We start from the raw sequence: 10,891 nt of genomic DNA, 5'->3' as shown, positions 1-10,891 counted from the left end.
CCGTGCAGCCCCCGGGGGCGGCTGCCACCTCCCGGTCCCTGCTCTCCGCCTCCTCTCCCAAACTTTACCGGGGCTCCGAGGGGCGCTGCGGGGGCATCCCGGGGCGCACACGGCCACACACAGCCCCCCCGGGGACACGCACCCATTTAGTTGGGGAGGAGGGGGGGGCACCCTTCAAACACCTGCTGGGCAGCGCCAGGAAAGTTTAAGCAGCCGAAGAAGGTGTCCCTAGGCGCGGGGGGATGCACTGATTTTCAGACAAATCCTTGCCCCACTCCGTGCTCAGATCACCGCGGCACCGACCCCTCGGTGAGGGGCAGAAAGCTGGGAGCTGCCCCCGGTGTCCCCCCCGCCTCGACCCGCACCGGGGCCGTGCCGGTGGCGCTGCGGGGCCGGCAGGTGGCGCCCTGGTCACGGCGACGGTGGCGGCGGCGACAGGAGCGGGGCTGAGCCCCGCGGAGCTCGGGCACGTCCCGGCCCTGCCCCGCCTGCGCTCCCCGGGGGGCGGCGGGCACCGCGCCGGCACCGGGACCGGGCAGCCTTGGGAAGGGGGGTGGGTGATGGAAAGCGGCGCCTGGTGCCCTCTCTGGGGAGCAAAACTTAAAAAAATGAGATAAAATAAAAATAAAAAGTGCCAGCTACACGAGCCGGGGCGGCAGCCAAGCAGACAATTAGCTGCTAACGTTAATTTCTCCATCTGGCGGGGGCATCCCGAGGAGGGGCTGCGGAGCCGGCACCGGGGGTCCCGGGTGGCTGCCCGCCTGCGGAGGGGGGGGTCCGGGCCCCGCTGCGCCCCCCCAGCTCCTGAGGAACCCGAGGTTTGGGTGTGCAACTTGGGTCGAGCCGCTTTAGGTTTCATAGGGTCACTGCGAAAAGACATCCCCTCTCCTCCCCAAAAAAAAAATAAAACCCAAATCCCAGCCCGCCCCGTGCCGGCCCCGCTCACCCCACCCCACCCACCGCGCCCAGCCCCTCCTCCCCTGCCGGGCGAGCACTTTTGCAGCTTTTTTTCCGACGTGCTCCCGTGCTCCGCGTCCTTCCCCGGGCCGCCGTGGGGAGCTCGCTGCGCCTCCCTCTCCCTCCCCAAAGCCGGCTCCTTGGGCAGCATGGCAGGCAGCATCACCTAGCGCCCTGCGCGGCGGCCCGGACGGAGGGGGGCAGCGACGAGATCACCCCCGAGATCCCCCAAAAGTCTCCTTTCCCCCCACCTGCCCGCGGCCCCCGAGCCCCACCATGGGCCGGCCGCGCCGCCGGGCTCCGCAGCGCCCGCAGTAGCGGAGCGGGGGCTGCCCCCCAAAGCCCACCATGAGCACGGCCACCGGCAGGAAGGGGCCGGCAGCCGAGAGCCGCGCACCGGGGGTGAGTTGTAGCAGCGCTCCTCCTCTCCTTTCCTTTCCCTTAATTTAACTTTAGGGTGAGTTTTCATCCTTTTTAATATATGTATATTTTTCTTCTTACTTTCCCCGGAGGGAGGGTGGGAATGGGGTCCCCCCCCACCCCGCCCCATGCGATGCGGGGCTCTCAGCTCTCTCCTCTCTCCGCAGGTGGCGGAGGGGAGCGCGGTGCGGGAGCTCTCCCCGAGGAAGAGGCCGGCGGCCGCCGCCGAGGAGCGCTGCGCCAGCCGCCCGCCGCCCGAGGGCGCGGGGGCCGCCGCCGGCACCGAGCCGCGGCCGCTGGAGCGGGCGGCGGCGGCCGGGGGCTGGTGCCGGAGCTGCCAGGCTCAGCTGGCCGAGCTGCGGAGGCAGGCGGCGAGGCTGGCGGCCGGAGGCTGCCCTCCCAACGCCCCGCCGGTAAGTGAGTGCAGCCCGGGTAAGGGGAGGGAGGCCGGGACTCCCTTTCTCTGGTCTCTTCAGGGGAGCGGAAAGTTGGAGGGGGCGCGGGTTGAGCGGGGATGGAGGGGCTGCCGCAGGCTCAGCACGGGTTTGTGGGCACCGGCTGCAGGCAAATAGCCCCCCGAGGACGGATTTGGGACCCTGAGCTGATGGGTTTGGGGTGGGCTCGGCAGCGCGGGGCCGTCGGGTTTGCGGGATCCCCGCTGCTCTGTCCCGGTGTCACGCCGGGGAGCCGGGGCTGGGGCTTTCCCGTGCCCCGGGGGGGCTCTGGCAGCCCCTGGGGGAAGGTTTGGCAGAGCGGAGCTCCGACACGCAGAGCTGCACGTGTGTGCGCTCGGCCGCGCAGTTCTTCTTTCTTTATCGGAGCTCTTTAGTATCGCTGCTCCTCTCCCTTCAGTAAGCACGTGAAAAGCTTTTAAAAGGAGAGGCAGGTGGAAAAAAACACAGAGCCTTGACACCTGGGGAGATCCTCGGGGTTAGCTGGCGGGGAAGAGAGCAGCAGAAGACGCTGTGGTTCTGGTTCAGGGCACAGAAAGTGTGTGCTGGGTTTTTGATAACATTTGGAAGTAACGCATTGTTTTCCAAACAATGCTTATCGGGATGTTTGCAAGAACGGGGGGGGGGAGGGTCTGAAGAGGAAGCCAAACCCTATTGACCTTCATTTTCATTCAAAGAGTTCCTGTATGATCTACAGAATTCCCATTGAATCTAAATATAGGTTTGTTTGGGAGTGCATTGTAGAGCAGTGTCCGAACGCGCCACCAGGTTCATATTCTCAGGCCTGATCCAGAGCCCTTTGAAATCAACAGGAGCCTCCTTAGTGACTCGCAGGGTTGGGAGGGAGCACTCTTTTCCACGGTGTGAAAGGTCCCACATCTCACCTCACTGAAGTCAGGACCCCTGGACCTGTTGGTTTCTGGATTGCCAGTGGAAATAAGTTTTGTTTTGTGTCGTACAGTGCCTGCTGCAAGGGGGTGCGCACTGCTCTTTGCAGTGATGGGAGCGAGCAGCATCCTGCCCTGAGTGGGTCCCACAGGTGTTAGGGTGAGGAGGGTGGCGAACAGGGGGCTGATTGTGTGGTCTCCTCCCTGCCAGTCCCAGGGGGCTTCCTCCATAAGCCCTCGATGATGGGTAAATTAATCCCCCTTTTCTGCAGGGTTTTGAGGCACGCTAAGGAAAGTAATGAAATTGTCATCATCGTGGTGGCAGAGCCTTGACAGACTTAGTCACGGAGTAACAGATACCTGCAGGTTACTTAGTGAGTAGCACACAGACACTCAAATTTCTTCAAAAATCCATCTTCCGACAAGTGTGAGACCTCTAGCCTTAATTGCAAGCTCGGAAACCCACTAATCCGGGCTGGCGAGCGGCTCCTCAGGAAGGAAGAGGCAGTGACCAGCCCCGCTTACTGCCTTCTGAGTGTGAAGTAGGTTAGCAGGAGATAACAGTCAGTGGTTCGGATACTCAGCTGCTGCGAATTGGCCTTGCAGTGGGAATCTGATGCAATAAGCTGGCAGTTTGAGCACTCTGTAATGTCTGTGCCAGAAAGGCAGCTTGTGTTGTTTTTTTTTTTTTTTTTTTTTCCCTTTCTTGTTTAATTATATAACAAGACGCCTGAAACAGCAGCTCCGCTCCGTAACAGCTTCGTGCCCATACAATAAAAGTCCAGAGTTTCTCATAAGCTCTTCTAAAGTACTGTCGAAGGGAGCAGCTCCTGGCTGAGCAAACACCAGAAGGCTGCTGCTTGGAGCACGCTGCTCTCTCAAAGGAGCTGTGTCCTTTGCCATAATAGCAGCGGGGATCTTTCAGCAGAGATTCAGCAAGGTTTCCACACCTGGTTCAAAACCCTTTGGAAAGGTGGGTGGGTGCCTCGGAGATGAAAGAAGGGCTAGTTTCCTGCTGTTGATATCTGTACTGATGAAAGAGAGAAGTTGTATTCTTATGCGTGGGGCAGCTGACAAGGGATTGAATTCACATTAGAATAAAAAGCCAAGATGCTGTTTGCAGTCTGCAGGGATAACAAATCTAATTGCTCGAGAGGGCTATGATTCATCCAGTTTATATGTTGCTGTCCTTTCAATTAGACATATTTAAAATATATAAATAATTTAAAGTTTCGGTGCTCAGATGTTGTGCATTGATTACAGAATACTGTTAGTTGTTTGGGTCTTTTTAAAGTCCTCCAAATCTCTGTTGACAGATGGTATAAAGATATACCTCTTTGCTTATGCTAAAACTCCTCAGCGATTCTCTTAAATGCAAGATTTACTGCACCCTCCACCGTCGATTCCCTTCTTCTCACTGCTGCTGTCTTTACAGTTTGCTGCCACAGTGAGGCCTATGAGCGAATGAAAATGTGATTTTTCACCCAGCAAGGATGAGAAAAACAAAAACAAAACCAACAAAACAAACAACAAGGTTTAATCTTAAATTATTCCAGATTAGCATTGTGGTGCTGCAGTATCAGCATCTGTTTCTGGGTCATATACTGAAATACTGGAGGAGAAAAAAGAAAAAAAGGTGCCTTGGTTTATCCCTAATTAAAAGTTTGGTGTGTGCCTTGCAGGCTGTGTCCCTGGGGAGCTGGTAATGGATCCCCAAGCTCTTCCTCCCAGGGCTCTGGCTGGAGGCGAGGCCAGGTCGATGTGCCTGGATGTTGCTGCTGTTGGCAGCTGTGGGGCCGTGGCTGGGAAATGAGTTGGTGGTCTCTGCCTCGCTCCCAGTTGGCAAGGAGCCTTGTCGCAAAACCACCACAACAATTACCGCTAATTGGCATCATTGTTGGCAGTTTCACAAGAGAGGCTGAGTGACTGAATGAGGATGTAGATTAAATTAGTAATAATAATACTTAGCACCTAAAATCTTCGCAGTACTTCACAAATGCTAATTAATTAATTTGCGCGGTGCCCCTGCTCAGTAAACCCAAACGTGCTGCCGTTTTTGAAGAGGTGTGCACTGGTACGAGGCATACGTCTCCCCGGGGAAGGGGACAGGCAGGGACTGTCCGACGTGGGAGATGTGCTGCTGCATCGCTGGAGCTAAACTCCGTGCTCCCTCCTGTGCTGGCATGGCCTTAGGGAGGTGCAGCACCCCAGAAATAGCAGATCCCTTGTGGGTAGGGGACAAAAAGTCTCTTGATACGAGAAATGTGCACGCTAATGCAGCTACATCCACAGAGGGCTTTTCTTCTGGTGGTAGTATTTTGGTTGTAAAAAAGGGGAACAGTTACACCTACTTAAACTGGAATAAGAGCTTAGTAGTGATTTAAAAAAACAAAACAAAAACAACAGAGGAGGCCAAGATCACAGGAAGTTTTCTTTGGAGGCGATCAGCAAGGAGTTCACTGTTCCTCTCTGCCTGGGGGTTCAGGCACCTCATTTTGGCTGTCCCCAGCCCGAGCAGCACGTGCTGTACCTGCTGCCAGGGCAGGTGGTGCTAGTGGCAGCAGCAGGGAATGGGGAGGCACATCTATTGCACTGTGACTCCAGTTCGGCCAAGTTGTTCCAGTCTCAGTTTTTGAGAGCTTCTTTTCTTGCCTGTTGCACAGTGTTACATGAGGCACACCACTGAAAGGCACTCCGAGACAAAGGAGTGAGTGCATGCAGTTTACTGCTGGTGGGATGGAGAACATCCTCTGATAACTTAAAAACCCCAAATCCTGTGTTCTTTGCATTCCTAGTTGACCCGGTAAGCCATGGTTGGGTACAAAGACGCATCTTGCAAATCCTGGTTTTGAGAGAGTGTTGGTGACCAGGACAGGCCGTGCCTTTGGCTGCTAATGAGCTGTGAATCATTTGAGGGAGCTAAGCAAGTCCTAGCCCGCCGTGTCCTTGGCAGGGCTCCGTGTTACACCAGCTCGAGATGGAGGAAGTCCTGGCTTTCCTGGAAGAAGGGGAGGAGAGCAGAGGCTTTAGGCATGCTGTTTGCACTGGCGTGTCTCAGCTGTGCTCCCACACCTGCTTCTTACCAAAGCGATGGTCTCTTGGTACACCTGTGTGCTGCTGATTGCATCGCCTGAATGGGAAATGAAGAGCAAAGTTTTGGGAACAGCATACGCTTTCCTGTGGGTTTCTCACCTGTGCTAGTGGATGCTTTGCTCAGCTCCTGGCCCTCCCTGTGCCTCTTCACTGATCCCAGGTGTTCCTCTCTGTTGCTTGATGGTAAGAGGCAGCAGGTTCCCCGTCCTTGGGGGATGCACACCCCCTGTTTGACTGGGAGTGAGCTAATATTCCCTGGCCACCTGGCTTCTGCCGAACAATTAGTAGCTGGTTGGTCCTGCACAGCTTTTCTCAGACTAGTTTGTGGCAGTTCTTGGCCCCTACTCTGAGTCTCCCACCTCAAATTCAGATCTTTTGACAGGTTCAAAAGCTGTTGAGGAGGGCTGGCAGCAAGGAGGATGGGGGAAGGACAACGTTGCTGCTCTTACTGCTTTGGAAAAGGAGGCTAAAAGGACAAAGCACAGGACTGTGGTCCTGATGTGCAGGGGCCAGGTGTGCTTTGTTACTCCCACCTTGGCTGCTCTGACAGCAGGGTGTCAGCAGGAATAGGAGTAAGGAGAGCTCCCTGACCTCTGGTACCCGTCTCCTTGCTGTTGTGTGGACTTCTGTGTGCTTCAGAAGCCAGGAGCCTGTGCTGCTCACAGAGGAGCCTGGCAGTGAGTTTTGTGTCTGTGCAAGGACACTGTGAGCTCATGGCTCCCTGAAATAGCAAGGTTTTCAGAGTACCTGGACATTTCTCTGAACGTCTGAGGTGTACATGGAAGATGCCTAAACTTTGAGAAGCAAGCCCTGACTTTTTGTGGAGTTTTTCTTCCCGTGCCCACTACTTTCTGTTGATGTGTCAGCCAAGTCTGTTGAGTGGCAGGATCACCTGGAATCCGAGAGCCCTCTATTACATAAGGGCTGTTTTCCTTTTCATGGGAGGCCTTTCTCTTACTGGTTTGACGTGGAGAAGGGATGCTGAGTGGGAGAATCATGCCTTTTACAGATTCCTCTGTAGAGGAATTGAGTTTTCAGGGCTCTTTACAAGCACTAAGTGCACCTTAAACCGTTCTATATTTAACACATTCAAAAATGCATAAGTGGAAAAGTAAGGTCTCAGTTAATAAATATGAAACTACAGGGCATTTTTTTGAGATGCACTTTTAATATTTAATTCTGTGAGAGAGACTCTTGCAGAGACTTGGCTAGTGGAGTGCTTGAGGCTATGAGCTCAGATGTGGATTGCAGGTATGTTTTGCAGCCTAATAAAGGGGTTAGTGACAACGCCATGTCAAATGTGTTGACATGAGCCCTTTGCTTCCTTCAGCCAGTGCAGCAGTCCCCGTGCTGCATGCTAGGCTGTGGAAACTAATCGTAATGAGTTTACTTTAGACATCTAGGATTTTCAAGCATGCCCTTTTAAAATACAGGTGAGCAGGATTACCTCGCTGTACAGGTGCTGGAGGCGATAGACCTCCTCACTGGGGGATCTGAAGTGGGGGAGCGGGGATTGCGCAATTAGCTCGAGGTACTGCGGTCTCCCGGCTAGCTGGGGGTAATTAGTACTGCTGTGGTCTCCGCAGCTAATGCCTTCAGCACCCTGCCCTATTAGGGGAAAGGGAGGAAACGCTTAAACCATTTCAAAATCCCAGGGGGTGGAAAAGAGCATCTGCTGCTAACATCTGAGGTTACTTTGAACCTGTTGAAATATGTAGTCGCTGCTTTATTGTTTTTGCCAAGAGTTTCCACCTACAGTGATCCCAGCCTCTGACTTTCACGGGGAGGTTGTAGGAGGCAGTAGTCATCTGCCTCCCCCGTGGCCCACAGCAGCTGATAGTGGCTGCTCCTCCGAGCCTGACAGTGCAGGGTGTTGGAGTAAGACAGCTGAAACCACCAAGAGATTTGTCTTTTCCAAGTCTAGGATCACCCACCACGTATGTGGTTGCTGCTTGGGAATTCTACCACTGATTCTCCCTCCTTGGAGATCCTCAAAAGCCCTCTGGACGTGGTCCTGGGCAGCCTGCTCTGGGTGCTCTGGTTGAGCAGAGTTTGGACCAGGTGGCCTCCAGAGGTCCCTGCCAACCTTAATCATTCTGTCAGCCTGCAGTAACTGCCCTCTGTGGGTCTGAATCCTTTCTTCCCACTGTGAGGATGCTGATGTGAAGAAGAGCCAGCTAGTCCCAGGGTTTTCAGCTAGCTGATGAGCAAGTTGTTGTGAAAAGTGAGCGTAGATTTTGTTCCACCTGGTGCAGAGGAGAAAAATCTACTTGGAACTGCATGTGTGTCCTGTGGAAGACTTTTCTATGATGATGGTGTTGTCTTTCTTAAAATTGTATTGCCTTCATGAACTGGGTCTGTTTGGGTATTATTCATATTATTCACATTCAGTATGTAATTTGGGACTATCATATCCTGATTTAAAAAAAAAATAAAAAAGACTTACTGGAAATTTATGGAGTTTGATTAGTCTGAATTTGTCTCCTTGTCTTCTGGCTTTATACTCGCAACATTGGAATAATTCTTTTGTACTTAAATTTCTGGTATATCCCTGAATGGAAAGCATCTTCAGGATCATAGGAGTCTTGTCTCTGTTAACTGGCTATGCACGTAATCAGGAACAGGCTGATTTCTTTTATGAGTGCTTACTAATTGTGTATAATATTTCAGATGAGTGCCTAATAGGAGAGAAATTTTTGGCCTTAACTTTCATGAGAATCGGGTCTCCCACAGTCTTTGCCATCAGGAGGAAGTGTTCAGACACTGGATAGGGATGTAAGTCCTGAATGTAATTCCTAGGTCTGTCACTGCCTTTGTGTATAAATCTGGACAAGGTGGCTTATATACATGAGCTTAACTTCCCATTTGTCCAGCAGAGAGAGAATTTTTTTTATCTTTTGTCTGTTTCTCATAAAAACTTTTTTTTCAATGTGGACTCTCTTTCTGTTTGCTGGTACAACATTGAGCATCATTGTCTATTGTTCTTAGGGGGGCTGACTGCTCTTGTAATACACGTAACAAGGAGGAATAATAATAAATAATAATACAGAGAAACACAGCAAACAGTGGACTTGCAACTGAACTTTCAGGTTGTGTGTAACCAGGGGTAGGGGATTTGAGGTGGGGATCTCTGCAGCAGCAGAAAGAGCAAAGAAAGCCAGGGGCTTCAGATAATCCATGAAGATAGTAACAGGGACTCCTGAAAATTGCCAGTTCTCCAGGGGGGAGCATTGAGGCTGTGGAAGGTGCTGCAGAGGATATCCAGGCAAAGTGGAGCTTGCTTAAGTAGCAGGTATCAGATCAGTGGAATAGAGAGCTATCGATGGTATCTAAAAGGGGCTTATCTGCATACTGCGCTGTGCGTCCCCATGATGAAACTAGAAAGCTGCCTTGGGGAAATGTGGTGTGTCCTTGCAGGAAATCGGGGAACTCTTCAGTGGCTTCAGCACGTCCTGCTGCTGTTTAAGTTTATGCCAAAGTGTGTTACTCATTAGTTTTTCATTAAAAATATTTTATTTTTAAATGGGGGGGGGGGGGGGGGGGGGGGGGGGGAAGAAGGGAAAGCTTTGTAGAGAAATCCCAAAGAAAAGCTTCAAGTGATTATTCCAGGTGAAGGGGAGGGGGCAATGCCACTTTGCAGAAGCAATATATTCCTTAGGATAAATTTAAGTAAAAGCAAACTTTTGGTGCATAGTTCTTTGGACCAACTTCTTTGCTTTGAAGCTGAATGAAGGCGTAGTTGACAGATCTTCATTTTCATCTTGGAAAAAAAGTTTATCTGGTATAAATAAGCCTACCTATTTTAGGCAACATTGTTGTACGTTCTTCTTGTCACTAAGAGTCTGACTGTTGGGTTCATTACCCTAATATAGAGTGAATCAGCGAAATCTCAGCACTTGCTCAGAAAGGAAAAAAAAAAAAAAGGTTTAGGTGCACCCAATTATCCTTCTTTCTGAGTCAGGCCTTAAAATCAGTCTTTGATCAGCATTCCTGGAATTTGGCAGGCTGCTCTGAGCTTCTGCTGGGGCTGGGCCAGCATTACCATATGTCAATACCTGTGCAGCATTGATTGAAATGCTGGGCAGCTGTGGGAAAGTGATCAATTTTCATTTAGCTCTTAGCAAATCTTCCCCTGCTATTGCTGAGGGATTTTATGCTGCTGGGTGAATAGGATGGGAAGTGTTCTGTACAAAGCTGAAATGTGATACTTCTGGCTAGGCTGGGCATTGACTGGCTTTCAGCATTAACTGCAAAAGTGAAGTATTAGTCCTAGTTCTCACAGCCTTCAAAAGATTATGTTTAAATGTGTTTCCTGTTTTACCACAACACACAACTTGTTACAGCATAGTTTGTGTTGCTGTCAGTGTGTGTAGATTGATCAGTGCTGGTTATACTGTAAATGGGCAGCATTTGGCTTTGTGCTTGGAGTTATTTGGGAAGTTAGGTGTAGTCAGTTTGCATTGTATGCTTTATTGCCGTATGCTGTTCCTATTTCATTGTGTGTGGTAGTGTGTATTTACTCCTTTTGGCATTGTTGCTACCCTCCTGGATCTCAGAGTACAGCAGTTTCCTAGTGTTTCATAACAGTTTCAAAAAGCTTCTGTGTAACTTCATGAAATGAAGGTGTGTTTTTTTTTTCAGGGTTTGCCTGCTGCTTTTGCATCTTACATGGCTCCTGAGCAGTTCAGAGGTGGTGGCTGTGCCCATGGTTCATTACACAGCCCTTGGCAGAGCGGTGCCACTCTGTGTTCAGAGATCAGCCTGCTGGGGTGCTTGAGGTCAGTGGCACCATGGTGGACCTGTGGTATGTGTCCAGTTCCCATGCCAAAAGAGGGCCATGGGGAGTTCTTGTCACCTCCAGACTGCACTCTGGCTCCTGGGACTCTTTGTGATGTGGCAGTCCTAACAGCTGCCTGGAATATGAAGCAAGTAGCTCATATGATCAGGAAATCTGTCCATCCTTTTTTCAATTCCTTTACTGCTTTTGGGTCATCTGTAGAGGAACTGGTCTCTCTCTCCTGCTCAGTGTGGTGAAAGCATTCAGCTCTTCCCTTGGTAGCACTTGGGTCCTCATTGAGTGCT

General features: G+C 51.5%; 1 protein-coding gene across 1 annotated transcript in view; it reads left to right on the top strand.

Moving 5' to 3' along the window:
* The first annotated feature begins 1,048 nt into the window (after window positions 1–1,048).
* KIF26A (kinesin family member 26A) overlaps window positions 1,049–10,891 on the top strand; it is a 100,267-nt gene continuing 90,424 nt past the window's right edge. Inside the window, exons 1-2 of the mRNA XM_082761224.1 lie at window positions 1,049–1,359; window positions 1,545–1,790. Coding sequence (XP_082617350.1) covers window positions 1,306–1,359; window positions 1,545–1,790 — 300 coding nt within the window. The 5' untranslated portion in view covers window positions 1,049–1,305. The remainder of the gene's footprint in view (window positions 1,360–1,544; window positions 1,791–10,891) is intronic.

The sequence above is a fragment of the Aythya marila genome, assembly GCF_965140915.1.
Source record: "Aythya marila genome assembly, chromosome: 5".
Lineage (NCBI taxonomy): Eukaryota > Metazoa > Chordata > Aves > Anseriformes > Anatidae > Aythya > Aythya marila.
The sequence above is the reverse complement of the archived record's forward strand: the minus strand, read 5'-3'. Positions and strand labels throughout refer to the sequence as shown.